Source organism: Salvelinus alpinus, chromosome 15 (genome assembly GCF_045679555.1).
Source record: "Salvelinus alpinus chromosome 15, SLU_Salpinus.1, whole genome shotgun sequence".
Classification (NCBI taxonomy): Eukaryota; Metazoa; Chordata; class Actinopteri; order Salmoniformes; family Salmonidae; genus Salvelinus; species Salvelinus alpinus.
The window spans coordinates 40,300,754-40,320,475 of record NC_092100.1 but is presented as its reverse complement, the minus strand read 5'-3'; the positions used below and the strand labels follow the sequence as shown (position 1 = coordinate 40,320,475).

Below are 19,722 nucleotides of genomic sequence, written 5' to 3'. Positions count from 1 at the left end.
ATATCTTTAGATACAGCTCAATGAATTAACTTAAACATTAACTCTGTAACACATTAAAGTTACAACACCCGGGGAGCAACTTGGCTTACATGCCTTTGTTCTAGCCCATCACTAACAAAAATGATAAAGCTAAACAAAAGACTGATTAGGTGACTTCTACGGTACTACAGCAACATGTCCTGACTTGGGCTCCCCTGTCCTGATCTTTATGGATAATGCCCCGAGGCACAGAGGTCACAGAGCCCCCTCTGGGTCAAAGTGGTGAAACACTGTCCAAACAGAGTGTGCCCCAAGACATAGCTATAATATGGGGAGAGCTAGCCTCAAATATGGGCATGGTTGGGGTGGGGGGGGGTCTATATGGACAATGTTAGTATTTTGGTGGAAAGTTCTTGCATGCCAGTCTGTAGCCGTCTGACAATGGACTATATATACCATTTGCGTATTTTGGGATATTGTACATCGATAATGATACTGAGTGTCAACTGCTTTGATGTGTTGGTATGTGGATGGAAACTAAATGAAGCGCTTACCTCTTTAGCTTTCGCCTTCAACCGAGCTTGCTCCGGGTCCTCCTGCCTGGCGCGACTCTATATTTGAGAGAAACACGGGTTAGAAGGAGAGACAGAGGGAAAGAGAGAGACAGGGGAGGTGGATACCTTGTCATGAGAGGAAGAGCTTCAAGTTCCTCGGTGTCCACATTACTAAGGACCTATAAATGGTCCAAATACACCAAAGACAGTTGTGAAGAGGGCACGACAACGCCTCTTCCCCCTGAAAAAACGTACGGTTAGTACATCACTGGGGCAGAGCTCCATGACATCCAGGACCTCTATACGAGGCTGTGTCAGAGGAAGGCACAAAAAAATGTCAAAGACTCCAGTCACCCAAGTCATAGACTGTTCTCTCTGCTACCACACGGCAAGCGGTACCGGAGCGCCAAGTCTGGGACCAAAAGGCTACTGAACAGCTTCTACCCCCCAAGCCATAAGACTGCTGAAGAGTTAATCAAATTGCTACTCTGACTATTTGCATTGACCCCCCCTTTTTTAATTGCACCGGCTCTATGCACACTCACACATACTACAACACACACGCATATTGACGCCAAACACAGAGTGCTGCTATTCTGTATATTATCTATTCTGATTGCCGAGTCACTTTTACCCCTACCTACATCTCTCAATTACCTTGTACCCCTGCACATTGACTCGGTACCAGTACTCCTTGTATATAGCTTGGTTATTGCTATATTGTGTTACTATTTTTATCTAGCACATTTCTCACTTTTAAATGTTTTATTTTTTACCCCTGCAGTTGTTGGGAAAGGGCTCGTAAGCAAGCATTTCACTGTAAAGTCTACACCTGTTGTACTCGGCGAATGTGTCAAATAAGATTAGATTTGAATCAATTTTTTAGCTTGTAGGGCTGGCCCAATAACTAAATAACTGCGTAACCAACGGTTATGGACGAAGACCGACAAGAAGATAAAATATTGTCATTAGGAACCAACAGCTGACTTAAGACAGGACGGCCACAGGCATTCTTTGCGGTTGAGTCCGTTTCTGCGGTAACATGGACTCTTAACAACGCAAAGAAACTTTGTTGCGCCTTGCTGAAACAAGCAAGGTGCTGTAGCAAATGAGTCTTCGGTTGCCTAGGCCAGTGGTTCTCAAACCTCTCCTCGGGGACCCCCAGCCGTTCCATGCATTTGATCTATTCCAGAGCTAGCACACCTGATTCAACTTGTCAACTAAATCACCAAGCCCTTGACTAGTTGAATCAGGTGAGCTAGTTCAGAGCAACAACAAACAATTGTGAAACGTCTGGGGGTCCCCGAGGAGAGGTTTGAGAACCACTGGCCTAGGCAACACCCCCACAATGCAGAAGCAGCACACATAGAAATAGAAAGGGCTTGGAACCTCTAACCCTGGCAATTGGACTGGTAAACTCATGGGTACACACGTAATAGATGCGGAAAAGAGGTCAATGGAACTCGACCAAAACAATGGAAATTACATGGAAATGCGTGGGGGAAAGATCACGAATATCATTGCCCCCCAGCAAAATTAGCCTACATTTAGGCTATTGTTTATACAGTTGAAGTCGGAAGTTTACATACACTTAGGTTGGAGTCATTAAAACTCGTTTTTCAACCACTCCACAAATGTATGTTAACAAACTATAGTTTTGGCAAGTCGGTTAGGAGATCTACTTTGTGCATGACACAAGTCATTTTTCCAACAATTGTTGACAGATTATTTCACTTATAATTCACTGTATCACAATTCCAGTGGGTCAAAAGTTTACATACACTAAGTTGACTATGCCTTTAAACAGCTTGGAAAATTCCAGAAAATTATGTCATGGATTTAGAAGCTTCTGATAGGCTAATTGACATCATTTGAGTCAATTGGAGGTATTTCAAGGCCTACCTTCAAACTCAGTGCCTCTTTACTTGACATCATGGGAAAATCAAAAGAAATCAGCCAAGACTTCAGAAAAAAAATTGTAGACCTCCACAAGTCTGGTTCATCCTTGGGAGCAATTTCCAAACGCCTGAAGGTACCACATTCATCTGTACAAACAATAGTACGCAAGTATAAACGCCATGGGACCATGCAGCCGTCATACCGCTCAGGAAGGAGACGTGTTCTCTCTCCTAGAGATGAATGTACTTTGGTGCGAAAAGTGCAAATCAATCCCAGAACAGCAAAAGACCTTGTGAAGATGTTGGAGGAAACAGATACAAAAGTATCTATATCCACAGTAAAACAAGGCCTATATTGACAAAACCTGAAAGGCCGCTCAGCAAGGAAGAAGCCACTGCTCCAAAACCACCATAAAAAAGCCAGACTACGGTTTGCAACTGCACATGGGGACAAAGATCATACTTTTTGGAGAAATGTCCTCTGGTCTGATGAAACAAAAATATAACTGTTTGGCCATAATGACCATCGTTATGTTTGGAGGAAAAAGGGGGAAGCTTGCAAGCCGAAGAACACCATCCCAACCGTGAAGCACGGGGGTGGCAGCATCATGTTGTGCGGATGCTTTGCTGCAGGAGGGGCTGGTGCACTTCACAAAATAGATGGCATCATGAGGCAGGAAAATGATGTGGATATATTGAAGCAACATCTCAAGACATCAATCAGGGAGTTAAAGCTTGGTCGCAAATGGGTCTTCCAAATGGACAATGATCCCAAGCATACTTCCAAAGTTGTGGCAAAATGGCTTAAGGGCAACAAAGTCAAGGTATTGGAGTGGCCATCACAAAGCCCTGACCTCAATCCTATAGAAGATTTGTGGGCAGAACTGAAAAATTGTGTGCTAGCAAGTAGGCCTACAAACCTGACTCAGTTACACCAGCTCTGTCAGGAGGAATGGGCGAAAATTCACCCAACTTATTGTGGCAAGCTTGTGGAAGGCTACCTGAAACGTTTGACCCAAGTTAAACAATTTGAAGGCAATGCCTTCAAATACTAATTGAGTGTATGTAAACTTCTGATCCACTGGGAATGTGATGAAATAAATAAAAGCTGAAATAAATCATTCTCTACTATTATTCTGACATTTCACATTCTTAAAATAAAGTGGTGATCCTAACTGACCTACGGCAAGGAATCTTACTTGGATTAAATGTCAGGAATTGTGAAAAACTGAGTTTAAATGTATGTGAACTTCCGACTTGCATTTCACACTATGTTGAGGTAAAATCGGAGTAGAAAATGCTTGTATGGATGTCAACCCCAATATATGTTCATGCCATAGTCACCAATCAACAGTTAACAATGACTGACTACAAGCAACGATTTCTGTGTGCTAGCTATGCATACAGGAATGGCTAATAAGATCGGGAGTTAGCATTTAGCAGTCACTTCTTCTAAACTTGAAAAGGTACAACTTCAGCGGTAGGCAATGAGTCAGCCGCGGGGCGGCAGGAAAATAATCGGGGGTCGCAAAATAATTATAATAATTTGTACTCTGTAAATTGAACACAACTAAGTCCAAAAAGAGATTGTATCTGAAAATAATAATTTCATACCTTGATAATTACATTGAGACACGATCACACCTTTTTTTATTTGTGGGAATACTTGGGAACAGATTTCCTAAATTAAAACATTTTTTTTTGCTTTTTTACCAAAAGCCTATTGCTATTTGAACGGTTATTAAAGAGACTGCGTCATTTAGCTAGCCAATTCCCATCATCCAAAATTCCATTACCGTCACAGCCGCAGATCATAGCACCAATGTGGGCTGTAGAACACTGTTATAGTATATTAGTTACTGTTCTGAACTATTGATAAAGATTATGCATCTGGTGTGGGAAGAGAAGTATTGGTTTTTCACTTTAGTCAATTATATACTGAACAAAAATATAAAACGCAGTGTTGGTCCCATGTTTCATTAGCTGAAATAAAAGGTCCCAGAAGTTTTCCATATGTACAAAAATATATTTCTCTCAAATTGTGTGCACAAATTTCTTTACATCCCTGTTAATGCGCATTTCCAAGATAATCCATCCACCTTACAGGTGTGGCACAGAACCTGATTAAACAGCATGATCAATGTCTCAAGTTGAAGGAGTGTGAAATTGGCATTCTGACTACAGGAATGTCCACCAGAGCTGTTGGCAGAGAATCGAATGTTCATTTCTCTACTATAAGATTTTGGCAGTACGTCCAACCAGCCTCACAATCGCAGACCACGTGTAACCAACGCCAGCCTAGGGCCTCCACATACAGATTTTTCACCTGCGTGATCGTCTGAGACTATTTACCTGGATAGCTGATAAAACTGTGGGTTTGCACAACCGAATAGTTTCTGCACAAACCATCCCAGGGAAGCTCATCTGCGTGCTCGTCGTCCTCACCAGAGTCTTGACCTTACTGCAGATGGGCGTCGTAACCGACTTCAATGGGTAAATTCCCACTGTCGATGGCCACTTGCACTTTGGAGAAGTGTGCTCGTAACGGATGAATCCAGGTTTCAACTGTACCGGGCAGATGGCAAGCAGCGTGCATGGCGTCGTGTGGGCAAGCAGTCTGCTGATGTCAAAGTTGTGAACAGAGAGCCCCATGTTGGTGGTGGGGTTATGGTATGTGCAGGCATAAGCTACAGACAACAAACACAATTGCATTTGATCACTGGCAATTTGAATGCACAGAGATACCGTGGCGAGATCCTGAGGCCCATTGTCGTGCCAACCATCCGCCGCCATCACCTCACGTTTCGGCATGATAATGTACGACCCACATGTCATAAGGATCTGTACGCAATTCCTGGAAGCTGAAAATGTCCCAGTTCTTCCATGGCCTGCATACTCACCAGCAGAGTATGTGAGTGGAGTTGAGCGGTCGGAAATCCCGCTCATCGCTCATGGAGCGGTGCTTGTGCACCTCTCCGGAGCTCTGCGTCCTTTCCAAGTGCTCTGCTAAAAACCGCTACCTGCTCACATGAAAAAAAACTGCAGCTCCAAATTCACTCCATTCATCAAAAAAATCACAATTTAACCAACAACCATCTATTTTTGGTCCTACCATTTGGTTTGAAGCATTGAAACCAAACCATATGATTTGAATGAAAAGTATTTTAATAAACATGAAAAGATGTAAGAAGTGCTCATCATTTTAAAATAGGCTACGTGTCGTATGAAACAGCATATAAACACTCTAAATAGGTCAAGAGCCAGACAGGGAACCAATTATTTCAAGGTTATTGCCTACAAAAGAAATACATTGTGAAGCATTTGCGTGTGCGACACACTAGGCTGGTAGGGAGTCGGAGACATTAAGCGCTCAGCATTTAAACATCTCATTGAAATCAAATCATTATAGTCTATAAATTGCACATATAGGCTGTGATTTACTTAGAATTAAATACAAATTAAACGAAAAAAGCCTTATTAGGCTCAGTCTACAGTGCCTTTGAATTCATTTTTTAGAAAAGACGAGTTTGGCCAGAGTCTGTGGCTTCAGGCTCATGTGATTGTTCCTAGAGAGCAGGTCAGCAGCAGAGAATATCCTCTCTGCTCTTGCAGAGCCACTGGGGACGCTAAACACCCTTTTGGCCACTCTTGACAGGCATGCAGAGTTGTAAGCATAAAGGTTTCTAAGCAAAATAACCCAATGAAAACAGAAAGCTCCTTGAAAGTTGGAATATGCCAGGTCTATTGGGCCAAAATCAATTGTAGAGATAATAGAAAGAAAAAAAATAAGGAAACTTTTAAGTGATCAGATTTTTTGTTTATAAGTACTTGGCTACAATGACAATTAGCTACACACCTCGTTCCCTTCTTTTAGCATGTGCACCTATCATGCTTTCGGATACGTGTCTTTCAAATTCCACAATGATTCTTTAGTTGTGGACCTTACATCATTGCACTCACTATACTACTCTTAGTCCTCATCTTTGTAAGTCACCTTGATTTTGCACCTGAGTATTTGATCAGTTTCTTTACAAAAATATTTAGAGAACTCCATGACAGTAGCCATAGCAGCACACAAGTAGTCTACAAAGTAGACTACAAATGCGTGCTGGGCCGGGCACGCCCTGAACTCGCGAAGTGAGCGCCACTGGAGCGCAACTGGAGCGGGCGAGAAGGCAGATGATGCTCCAGCCTTTGGGAATCTCGCGCCGCGCTCCAGTCAAATTGGGCACGCTCTGCTCCTCGCTCCGCTCACCAGACGTCACCCATTGAGCATGTTTGGGATGCTCTGGATCTACGTGTTCCAGTTCCCGGACAATATCCCGCAACTTCACATAGCCACAAGAGTGGGACAACATTCCACCGGCCACAATCAACAGCCTGATCAACTCTATGCGAAGGAGAGGTGTCACGCTGCATGATGCAAATGGTCATCACACCAGATACTGACTGGTTTTCTGATCCACAACCCTACATTTCTTTAAGGTATCTGTATTCCCAGTCATGTGAAATCCATAGATTAGGACCTCATTGTTTTATTTAAATTGGCTGATTTCCTTGTATGAACTGTAACTCAGTAAAATCTTTAAAATTGTTGCGTTTATATTCTTGCCCAGTGTATGTGCTGTCTAATGTCAATCACAAGCAGTGCAATGCATATTAACTAGGCCAACTCCCACATGACAGTGTTAATATGGTTGGTGAGTTCCCATCTACACAGCACCACAGAGATAATTATCTCCTGGATGACATCTCTATCCCACATGAAGTTAATTAGTGTGTGTGTGTACACTCCCGTGGACGTCTAATGATGTCTGTAGGAGGGAGTTGTGGTTTCTGTTCAAAATCCACTAATTACCTCCGTTTTCATGTGTCACATCGTTCCCATGAGGTGGACAAACACACTGCAACTATTAACAGGCCACTCCTCTTCTGGAGTTAAACAAATTATTGCCGGTGATGCAGTAGTGTGGTTGTAACACAGTCCCGGTGTGCATGTAGTCAGGTGGTGTGTGTCTCTACCTTGGCAGCCTTGAGTAGGACCTCCCTCTCCTGCTCGTCCTTCCTTTGTTTCTCCATCCTGTCCAGCTGCTCAAAGAAGCGGAGCTGGGCCCTGACGTCCGTCGACGGCTCATACCACTCCTCATCCTACATAGAGAGGGAAGGGACAGGAGAAAGGGAGTGAAAGAAAAAAAGGGACAAGTAGGATGCTATTGTTCATGGAGCTTGTGTACTGTTCATGTTGTTGTTCATGGAGCTTGTATACTGTTCATGTTGTTGTTCATGTAGCTTGTGTACTGTTCATGTAGTTTGTGTACTGTTCATGTTGTTGTTCATGTAGTTTGTGTACTGTTCATGTTGTTGTTCATGGAGCTTGTGTACTGTTCATGTTGTTGTTCATGGAGCTTGTGTACTGTTCATGATGTTGCTCATGTTGTTCATGTACTGTTCATGTAGATCGTCATGTAGTTCATGTACAGTCGTGGCCAAAAGTTTTGAGAATGACAAATATACATTTTCAAAGTCTGCTGCCTCAGTTTGTATGATGGCAATTTGCATACACTCCAGTTTGTTATGAAGAGTGATCAGATGAATTGCAAAGTCCCTCTTTGCCATGCAAATGAACTGAATCCCCCAAAAAACATTTCCACTGCATTTCAGCCCTGCCACAAAAGGACCAGCTGACATAATGTCAGTGATTCTCTCGTTAACACAGGTGTGAGTGTTGACGAGGACAAGGCTGGAGATCACTCTGTCATGCTGATTGAGTTCGAATAACAGACTGGAAGCTTCAAAAGGAGGGTGGAGCTTGGAATCATTGTTCTTCCTCTGTCAACCATGGTTACCTGCAAGAAAACACATGCCATCATCATAGCTTTACACAAAAAGGGCTTCACAGGCAAGGATATTGCTGCCAGTAAGATTGCACCTAAATCAATAATTTATCAGATCATCAAGAACTTCAAGGAGAGCGGTTCAATTGTTGTGAAGAAGGCTTCAGGGTGCACAAGAAAGTCCAGCAAGCGCCAGGACCGTCTCCTAAAGTTGATTCAGCTGTGGGATCGGGGCACCACCAGTACAGAGCTTGCTCAGGAATGGCAGCAGGCAGGTGTGAGTGCATCTGCACGCACAGTGAGGCGAAGACTTTTGGAGGATGGCCTGGTGTCAAAAAGGGCAGCAAAGAAGCCACTTCTCTCCAGGAAAAACATCAGGGACAGACTGATATTCTGCAAAAGGTACAGGGATTTGACTGCTGAGGACTGGGGTAAAGTCATTTTCTCTGACGAATCCCCTTTTCCGATTGTTTGGGGCATCCGGAAAAAAGCTTGTCCGGAGCAGACAAGGTGAGCGCTATCATCAGTCCTGTGTCATGCCAACAGTAAAGCATCCTGAGACCATTCATGTGTGGGGTTGCTTCTCAGCCAAGGGAGTGGGCTCACTCACAATTTTGCCTAAGAACACAGCCATGAATAAAGAATGGTACCAACACATCCTCCGAGAGCAACTTCTCCCAACCATCCAGGAACAGTTTTGTGACGAACAATGCCTTTTCCAGCATGATGGAGCACCTTGGCGAAAGTAATAACTAAGTGGCTCGGGGAACAAAACATCAATATTTTGGGTCCATGGCCAGGAAACTCAGACCTTAATCCCATTGAGAACTTGTGGTCAATCCTCAAGAGGCGGGTGGACAAACAAAACCCCACAAATTCTGACAAACTCCAAGCACTGATTATGCAAGAATGGGCTGCCATCAGTCAGGATGTGGCCCAGAAGTTAATTGACAGCATGCCAGGTCGGATTGCAGAGGTCTTGAAAAAGAAGGGTCAACACTGCAAATATTGACTCTGCATCAACTTCATGCAATTGTCAATAAAAGCCTTTGACACTTATGAAATGCTTGAAATTATACTTCAGTATTCCATAGTAACATCTGACAAAAATATCTAAAGACACTGAAGCAGCAAACTTTGTGGAAATTAATATTTGTGTCATTCAAAACTTTTGTCCACGACTGTACTGTTCTTGATGTTGTTCATGTAGTTTGTGTACCGTTCATGTTGTTGTTCATGTAGTTTGTCATGTAGTTCATGTTGTTCATGATGTTGCTCATGTAGTTTGTGTACTGTTCATGTAGTTGTTCATGGTGCTTGTGTACTGTTCATGATGTTGTTTATGTAGTTTGTGTACTGTTCATGTACTGTTCATGACGTTGTTCATGTAGTTTGTGTACTGTTCATGATGTTGTTAATTTGGTTTGTGTCCTGTTCATGATGTTGTTCATTTGGTTTGTGTCCTGTTCATGTAGTTTGTGTACCGTTCATGTACTGTTCATGTAGTTTATGTAGTTTGTGTACCGTTCATGTAGTTTGTGTACCGTTCATGTAGTTTGTGTACCGTTCATGTTGTTGTTCATGTACTGTTCATGTAGTTTGTCATGTAGTTCATGTACTGTTCATGTTGTTCATGATGTTGCTCATGTTGTTCATGCTGTTGTTCATGTAGTTTGTGTACTGTTCATGTAGTTGTTCATGGAGCTTGTGTACTGTTCATGATGTTGTTTATGTAGTTTGTGTACTGTTCATGTACTGTTCATGACGTTGTTCATGTAGTTTGTGTACTGTTCATGATGTTGTTCATTTGGTTTGTGTACTGTTCATGATGTTGTTCATTTGGTTTGTGTCCTGTTCATGTAGTTTGTGTACTGTTCATGTAGTTGTTCATGGAGCTTGTGTACTGTTCATGATGTTGTTTATGTAGTTTGTGTACTGTTCATGTACTGTTCATGACGTTGTTCATGTAGTTTGTGTACTGTTCATGTAATGTTCATGTAGTTTATGTAGTTTGTGTACCGTTCATGTAGTTTGTGTACCGTTCATGTAGTTTGTGTACTGTTCATGTAATGTTCATGTAGTTTATGTAGTTTGTGTACCGTTCATGTAGTTTGTGTACCGTTCATGTAGTTTGTGTACTGTTCATGTAGTTTGTGTACTGTTCATGATGTTGGTCATGTGTTATTTTTGTGTTATTCATGTACTGTTGCGCTTGTGCTTGTACTGTTCACCTACTTCTGTTCATGATAACCTCTACTCTCCCTGTTCTTACCTTGCCCCCGTCAGTGCGGTGCTGGGCGATAGTTGACACTTTCTCTAGCATGGATCTCAGCCTGGCCTGGGTAGCATGGGAGATGTAGTTCACTGCCTCAGCTGGGACTTCTGTCACCCCAAACCTCTTGGCTTTAGCGGAAGAAAGCGAGAGAAAGGCATTAGCAGCCAATCAGTGCCATTATCTGTGGTAGGATGGCAAGGTGCGGTCAGTTATTTATTGATGGTCGACAGACATCAGGGCCCAGCTCCACTTCTTTCAGAGGCTTATTTCTTACACTAGTCATTTCCTTTCAAATCCATTAAAGTAAGTGAACAAGTGCACACTTCAGGTCTTATAGCTGGTTCAGGAGAAAGGACAGGTTATTGCACATACCGGTCTCCATGATGCGTCTGTGCAGCAGGCCTGGTGGGAGGAAGGCCTCGTCCTTACAGGAGCGGATCTTGGTGCCCACCAGCTCAGAGTTGGTGGCCATGATGCGGGCGTTCTCCTCGTTCAGGTTCACCCCCGCCATGGACGCCACGTCATTGATGTCATCATCATCTCTAAAGAGATGCCGTATACACAGATCAGTGGGGTGCTCCAGAAAGGAAGTTCATTAAGTTGGCCAGCTAACTTTGTTAAATCAGTCAGGTCTTGATGTTCTGGTTCATTAAAGAAAGCTAAACATGAATATAAATTTGGTGGTTGCCTAGACAATTACACCATGTCAATTTCATGTCGATTACATGTCGATTTCTCAAAAGAACATGAAGTAATTTACACACAGATCAAGAACAGGAGTTTGTTTAACTTAAGTATGTTTCTCAACCCCACCATTGTGTCAAAACGTGTGAAATGCTGCCATCCTGTGGTTGATCTGTTTCTGTGCGTCATGGAAAACTATCACAGTAACTAAGCCAAACAGTGCCAGGAGCCTCGAATACTGTAGGTTTACATGGGGTCAGATACCAAAAGTAGCCAGGTTTCCATCCAATTGGTGAGAGATTTTTATGTGAATATTTTAAAATCTGCATAAAAACAATATGCACATTTTCCCACAAGAGATGTTTCTATCAAATTGACTTGTTGCAGATAAAAGGCTGTGAGTGATGACATGTGCACATAAAAAATACCTTGTGTGGTTTAATTCCCATGTACCAAATACAAGTTAAGTGTTTCCATCATATTTTCAAATCCCACAAAAAATGGTGCGTTATATAGCGAGTGTGCCGACTCTGGTATTGCCAACAGGCAGCAGGTAGCCTAGTGGCTAGAGTGTTGGGCCAGAAACCTAAAAGTCGCTGGATCGAATCCCCGAGCTGACAAGTTAAAAAAAAATCGGTCATTCTGCCCGAGCAAGGAAGTTAACCCACTGTTCCCCAGGGCGCCAAAGACGTGGATGTTGATTAAGGCAGCCCCCCGCACTTCTCTGATTCAGAGGGGTTGGGTTAAATGCGGAAGACACATTTCAGTTGGATGCATTCCGTTGTCCTTTTCCAGATACAGTGCGGGTATAGCCGACATACATGAGATAGATTATTTGTATTTGTCAAACGGAAGCCAAGCGTCGATGATAATGTAACCTGTATAAGACTGTCGATATTTATTGGAAAGGAGCATCAAGCTCATCTGGCACTTTCACCACCCGTTGAAGTTCATTATAACTGATTTAAATCTGTAGCCTAATAAACTTCATGCTTTCCCAACGAGTCGTAGTGGGAGGACCACACAACAAGTCACCTCGCGTGACTCCAAGTTTACTTCGATGTGACGCTTATTATATCAATATTTGTGCATAAAAGTATTTCCACCGACATTTCTCGTATAAAACATTTTACAGCCACAAAAAGATACCACCGTGTCTAGCGTATTTTGTATTGTCGACATTTGTAAAATTTGTTGTTAAACTTTCTGTTTCCATCAGGCCTGTCATTAAACATTTTTTATCCGACATGTACTTTACCTGCATAAAAAGGTTGGATGGAAACCTGGTTACAGAGAGTATAGTTGGATATTCTGTACCTGAACGTCCCGCCTCCAGGCTCATTCAGCTTCTTCTGATTGGCAGAGGCCTGGGCACCAATGCCCACAGGAGATCTGCCTGCAATAATAGTGAGTCCTCTTGCAACTGTGCCTGACAAAGAAACAAAACATATCACAACAAGCTGTTCAATAGCATGGTGAGAAAATGGGCCTCTGTGCATTGCTCTTAACAAGGGGTTTTCAATTCCGGTCCTGAGGCATCCCCTGCCGGTCCATTTCTGTTAGAGCTCAACACTTTAACACCTGAGACACTTAATAATCATCCAGGCCTTGAATAATTGAATGATGTGGGTAAAACAAGTGTCCACTGGGGATAACCTCTTCCCTTCAACAATAGCACAGGTCGAGAGCGCCGGGATGTCTTATTGAGGTTGTCCATTGTCTGCATAGAGAGAGAGGGCGCTGTGCGGTACCAGTACCTTGTGGCCGGATGGTCTGAGGGATGACCATCGGCATGCGAGTCTGGACCCCCTGAACCCCTGGTCTTCTCACACCCTGGAAGAGAGGTGGGAGAGAGGAGCCATTAGAACATGAACAGTATCCCTGCACATTTGGTACTGGCACTGACCCTGTATATAGCTTCCTCCCTTATTTGTGTTAAAAAAAAATATATATATATATATATATATATATTAGTTATACTACTTTGATATTGAATACTACACTGTTGGGTAGGGCAAGTTAAGCATTTCACTGTACTTGTGCATGTGACAAATACAACTTGAACAGAAAACTCACAATAGTTTGAGCCAAGTGGCGCATAACAGACAGAACACAACACACTAAATATAACAGACCACAGCACAGAACTGTTGTGTGTATCGATGCCTATTATAGAGAGACAACCTTACAACGGCCTCAAAGGAATTCTACTAGGCCTACTACAGAAAGAAGAACCATTCAAAACTGCAGCGCTTCTTTCCAGTCGCCGGTGTCTAAGTCCGGGAGGGTCGTACCAGAGCAGTGGTGGGTGTCCTGACCATGCCTGTGGCGGGGCCGACGGTGGTGGGGAGCCGGGCCCTGATAGTGCTGGTGTTAGTATTGGAGGCAGCGGCCAGGGCCGCAGCGTTGGTGGAGGCCAGCAGAGACTGCTGGTTGTTGAGCAGGGACAGCCGCAGGGCAGGAAGGCTTTTCTGTACGGAAGGAAACAAACACGGGTTACATGGTAATGTCGTCAACAATTGACTATGTATATATTTTGTATTAGTACACACAGGCCTGCCCTGTTAGGGTAACAATTTACATTAAGTTGCTCTTATACCTGGGTAGTAACACTAATTACACTAGTAACAACATTGTAGTAACATGTTACATGGTACTTTAGTAATTGCATTTCAATTGCATAGCAATGAGCTCAGAAAAAGGTCCGGCTGAGGGTTAAGGGTAACAAACAAACCTTGAGGAAGGGGATGAGGTACGGCTGCGGAGAGGACTTCAGCTCAGCCTGCAGACGTGTGGTGAACTCCTCAGGCTCAATTTTAGCATCCTGATCAAAGAAAGAAGACATTAAGTGTGAAAATCAAACAAAAATAAAATGTCATAATTCCACGCTCCATAATTCTGCTGACAATTGAACCACATAAAAATGTAAAAAAGTCTTCTATAGGAGTCTTGACTCACCAGAAGATCCTGCACCAGGGCCTTGACGTTCTTGGATGTGTCTGGAGATGGGGAGTTGTGGGACGCCAGCTTGATCAGGGTGGACAGGAAGTTCTTACACTTCTTCACATTCTCTTGCATTTCCTGTAAGAGAGGAGAATGGGTCATTGAGTAGGATTAGACTTTCCATGAAAATGATTGATACGTTTTGCACAAAGTTTGCTTCTCATGTCACCACAACTTCTGGTATTATAAAACATGATTAAATCAACTCAAACATTATTTTAAGGGCATTTAAAATAGCAAAACACTTTACAGTAAACAACACTTTCCCCAAGTGGGAAACCGGCCAATATAAAAAATGTCAATCAACTCACCACATGGTAAACTGTTTGGATCTAGCAAAGTGTCAGTAAAGTAACACAGTTGACAAACCTGGGAGACTGGTGCAGTTACCATTGTAGGGGTTGTGGAGGCACTGGCTGCAGTGTTAAAGGTTATAGAGGGCCGTACAGCACCAGGCTTGGCCAGGGCTTGACCCCCTGTGATCACTGTCTGGGCCTTCTGAGGGGTGGTCATTTTCACCGACACAGACGCACCTGCAGGAGCCACGGTTATCGCCTTCTGGAGAGAATGGCAACAGGCATAAATATGACTAGAACTTTATACAGTAGTAGAACAACGGTTAACACAACACACATAGTGCAGCTGAGAGAGTAAACAACCATTTACCACAACGTAACACAGTGCCTTCTGAAAGAATTCAGACGCCTTCACTTTTTCCACATTTTGTTACGTTACAGCCTTATTCTAAACTTGGTTAGATCTTTTTTCAAAATCTACACACAATACCCCATAATGACAAAGCAAGAACAGGTTTTTTTAGAAATGTTCACTAATTTATATATTTTTTTTAAATAAACTGAAATATGACATTTACATAATTATTCAGATCCTTTACTCAGTACTTTGTTGAAGCACCTTTGGCAGCGACTACAGCCTCGAGTCTTCTTGGGTATGACGCTACAAGCTTGGCACACCTGTATTTGGGGAGTTTCTCCCATTCTTCTCTGCAGACCCTCTCAAGCTCTGTCAGGTTGGATGGGGAGCGTCACTGCACAGCTATTTTCAGGTCTCGCCAGAGATGTTCGATCTGGTTCAAGTCCTGGCCCTGGCTGGGCCACTCAAGGATATTCAGAGACTTGTCCCGAAGCCACTCCTGCATTGTCTTGGCTGTGTGCTTAGGGTTGTTGTCCTGTTGGAAGGTAAACCTTCGCCCAAGTCTGAGGTCCTGATCGCTCTGGAGCAGGTTTTCGTCAAGGATCTGTCTGTACTTTGCTCTGTTCATCTTTCATATTTCCCAGTCCCAACTGCTGAACCCCCCCCAGTATGATGCTGCCACCACCATGCTTCACTGTAGGGATGGTGCCAATCTTGGTTTCATCAGAGAATCTTTTTTCTCATGGTCTGATAGTCTTTAGGTGCAAACTTTTGGCAAACTCCAAGCGGGCTGTCATGTGTATTTTACTGAGGAGTGGCTTCTGTCTGGCCACTCTACCATAAAGGCCTGATTGGTGGAGTCCTGCAGAGATGGATGTCCTTCTGGAAGGTTCTCCCATCTCCACAGAGGAACTATAGAGCTCTGTCAGTGACCATCGGGTTCTTGGTCACCTCCCTGACCAAGGTCCTTCTCCCCCAATTGATCAGTGTGTCTGGGAGGCCAGCTCTTGGAAGAGTCTTGGTGGTTCCAAACTTCTTCCATTTAAGAATGATGGAGGCCATTGTGTTCTTGGGGACCTTCAATGCTGCAGACATTTTTTGGTACCCTTCCCTAGATCTGCGCCTCGACACAATCCTGTCTCGGAGCTCTACGGACAATTCATTCAACCTCATGGCTTGGTTTTTGCTCTGACATGCACTGTCAACTGTGGGACCTTATATAGACAGGTGTGTGCCTTTCCAAATCATGCCCAATCAATTGAATTCACCACAGGTGGACTCCAATCAAGTTGTAGAAACATCTCAAGGATGATCAATGGAAACAGGATGGACCTGAGCTGAATTTCAAGTCTCATAGCAAAAGGTCTGAATATTTACGTAAATAAGGTACTTCTGTTTTTTATTTTAATAAATGTGCAAAAATGTCTAAAAAAACAATGTTTGTTTTGTCATTATGGGGTATTGTGTGTAGATTGCTGAGAACATTTTTAGATTAAGGCTGTAACGTATCAAAATGTAAAGCGGTCTGAATACTTTCCGAAGGCACTGTAAGTCAAACAACTAAAACCACAACAAAAATAAAAACAGGGCTGGAATATGTGAAATGTATTTAATACAAATTAATTTTAAATCTACTGAGAGTCTCTAGTAGCTAACTATAATTAGGTTTGTGTTTTCTGACAGAGGGCTGCATGGAAACAGTAAGTGATCACACCTGTATAGCAGAGCTGGTGGGAGAGGGGGACTGCAACATTCTGGCCTGGACAGGGGAGGCCAGACGAACAGCCTGGGTTGTACAAGGGGCCTGCAGAGAACAGGGGGAGCAAGGGGTCAGAGGTGCACTGGACATTAGTACAGACATTAGTACCGGTATACATGGTCAACTTATGACTTACTTAAAAGTGAAACCCACACTGGCACAACTCGAGAGGGAAATTAAAAGGGTGAAGAGGAAGAAAAAGCAGGACATCCCTACAACATAAGGGCAGACCTTCAGTATACCTCTCACGAATGGGACTCTACAGCCACAGCAGATAACCAAGGCCTGACCGAACGAGAATCTATGTTCTCATGAGACTGATGTTGACGATGAGCTCTTACACAGTCACATACTACATCATCCCCAATAACATTCCTGACATGGGCAGCACCGATCTTATGCAAAATCCACATGATCTAGCGGTGTGATTTTTTGCTGTTGTCAGGGGGACTAGGCCTATACTTGGGCCACTAAAGAGGAATGGACACGACATGGCAGACAGATGTCGTTCAGATCGACAAACACGTTTGATATGACATAATCCATTCCAGTCCCCCTCTAGATAACTTTAGCCTGATTCCCCCCCATCCATACCTGGCTGGGAGTACCGACTCTGATGGTGGCCCCAGCGGTAGCTGTAGCAGGCCGGGGGGAGATGTTAGAGACAGCTGCCTGGCCTTGTTGGGTCTTAGCCTGAGCCTGGGCTAGAACCTGCTGAGGAACCATTACCAGCTGGCCTGTGTCTGTACGCACCAGCACCATACCTGAGGGAGAAACAGTCAGGTCACACATCTTTCTCGATTTGCCATTTTCAATGGTTTACTGTTTGAGTTTTTTGGGGGCCTAAGCATTGGGTTAATAAATGCATTAATGAATAGCACAGACTAGGCTATTGACTGTTTAATTAATTAATTGACTAATGGGTCAACACATTGAAGGGTGCACATTTCTGTTCAGAATGGAGCTTGGGGAGTCAGAACCTAGGTTTTAAAGGTTTTAGAATCAGGATAACATCAGTGGGGTTCCTTACCGGGTGGTATGGTAAATCCAGGGGGTAACTGAATGGTGGTCTGCTGTGGTGGTCTGACGACCATCTGTGGTGCCACAGTCCTCGTGGGACTCGCTACCAGCCCAGGTCTCTGCTGCTGCACGGAGGTGGTCATCACAGGAGCACCGGGGGGCCTCACGATGGTCACCGTGGGCTGACCAACTCCGTTAACCGTTGGTTTCACCCCGGCTGTGAGAGTGGGACTCGCCACACTCTGTGCCTGGCTTATGGGTGAGTTCACAACAGGAGAGGGAGACCCTCCGAGAATTATTGATTGGCCAGCAGAGACTGGCTGGTTGGGTGCCACCATTGTAGTGTTAATGAGAGTGTTATTGCGGTTCATGACCTGAGAGGTGGTGGCCCCCGGAGAACCTGCACCCTGTGTGACCACTGCAGAAACCTTAGGGTCTATTACTCCATTCTGTGAGGCACTGGCCATGGGGCTGGGATGCCTTTGCAATGTAACAGTGGGAGTAACAAATGCCACAGCAGATTGAGATACAGGATAGTTTGGTAGAGAAGGAGGCTGTGAAGCCATAGACACAATGATATTTGAGTTGCCCGCACTGGCAGTACTTATAACAGTGTTGCCGCCTGACCCGATTTGGGGAGCAGCAGCTGGCGAGTTGACCAACTTCACAGCTCCAGGGCTACCGTTAAAACTCTGTAATCCAGGTGAAGGAGTCCTGATAGCTGTTGTTGTTGTGGGGTTTGAGTTCGGAGCAGTCACCACCGATATTTCAGCTGGACCCAAAACAGTCCCTCTGTTGAAGCTAGTCGTCTGAGCAGGCAAAGTTACCGATCCTGGTGGTGCGGGGGAAATGATGCGAGATGCGGCTCCATGTGTTTGTAAATTGGTACCAGCGTTTATAATGCCCCCAGTAGTGATGGAAGAGGTAGAAGCGGTGATACTCTTATTCGAAATCGCCAGATTGGCGCAGGGTTCCGCGTTTAACACCGCTTTTGGGTGTCCTTGTTGTGGCGGCTCCAGAGACCCCACTTGATCACGCACTTTCCCTGAGAACTGGCTGACAGTGCCCGTAGATCCTTCTCGCTTGATATCGGAATATGTGGCGGGCGAAGTCTTTTGGCTGACAAGTTGCGATTCCAAAGAGCCAACTAAGTCACTTACTGCTTTTTCGTCTACCTCATTGAAGAGCATGTCCTCCAGTGGGTCGGAGGCTCCCGCCATCTTTGATGATAGACCGTTGTGCAAATCGTATTTTAGAATGTACGCATGCGCGTGGGCTTTGAATGTAGAAATATAATTTCAAGAAAGGACCACTGTTCTACTATAATGAAGATTTGCGCTGGTTGTACGTCAAAGTTTCTCATTCAACAAGATACCCTACAGTAGTGCTTCAAGACAAGTATAACAAAGAAGGAAACAAATAGGCCTACTAATGTACAAATCCAAGCTATATGCTTATTGCTTCTATTTAGTAGACCCATTCCAGACGTGTTAGAGAGTGTTGAAGTTTGTTTTGCATGCCCCGGTTCCCCGGTAGAGTGGAGAATTCGCTTAAGCACCAATCGAATGGTCTAAAATCCAAACTCCCCACATACGGGCACCGAGCCATGCAAAACGAACTCAACCATTGGTTCCAGACTATGTCGAAAACGCGCGAGATGTTGATTTCCCGTCAGCACCAAATTTAGAAAAACGATATTACCATTTTTCAAGTAGCAGGATGCTGGCGTCACGATCGCGGATTCTCTTTTTCAAAATAAGAGCCGCATGCAAAGATATGCAAAATTGTGGGATCTCGATATACGTACAATTGTTTTTCACAGCATTGCAACCACCTTTGACAAGATACATTGATGATTTTATGTACTTACATTTTTTGCATAATGTATTATTTATACTAGCATTACGTTTGAAAGTTTAAACAAATACTGGTACTGTATGTTGAAAGTTGTTGTGTAGGAAATAATGAAAGAATACACTTTTAATAAAATACAAATATATGTTATTGGATTTGTGCAATAGAATATGTAATACTTGAGTCTCTTGTGCTGGGCAACTGGTTT

General features: G+C 43.7%; 1 protein-coding gene across 2 annotated transcripts in view; it reads right to left on the bottom strand.

Annotated features, from left to right (window-relative positions):
* LOC139540053 (transcription initiation factor TFIID subunit 4-like) overlaps nt 1-18,904 on the bottom strand; it is a 39,599-nt gene extending 20,695 nt beyond the window's left edge. Inside the window, exons 1-13 of one of the 2 annotated variants that reach the window (XM_071343590.1) lie at nt 17,671-18,904; nt 17,235-17,404; nt 16,596-16,685; nt 14,597-14,785; nt 14,183-14,305; nt 13,959-14,048; nt 13,519-13,695; nt 12,982-13,057; nt 12,542-12,653; nt 10,913-11,082; nt 10,538-10,668; nt 7,454-7,579; nt 534-590 (exon numbers count right to left, since the gene is read on the bottom strand). In XM_071343590.1, the coding sequence (XP_071199691.1) occupies nt 534-590; nt 7,454-7,579; nt 10,538-10,668; nt 10,913-11,082; nt 12,542-12,653; nt 12,982-13,057; nt 13,519-13,695; nt 13,959-14,048; nt 14,183-14,305; nt 14,597-14,785; nt 16,596-16,685; nt 17,235-17,404; nt 17,671-18,880 (2,721 nt within the window). In that variant the 5' untranslated portion in view covers nt 18,881-18,904. The remainder of the gene's footprint in view (nt 1-533; nt 591-7,453; nt 7,580-10,537; nt 10,669-10,912; nt 11,083-12,541; nt 12,654-12,981; nt 13,058-13,518; nt 13,696-13,958; nt 14,049-14,182; nt 14,306-14,596; nt 14,786-16,595; nt 16,686-17,234; nt 17,405-17,670) is intronic. The other variant, XM_071343592.1, reaches the window with a different exon arrangement.
* Nucleotides 18,905-19,722: the final 818 nt, after the last annotated feature.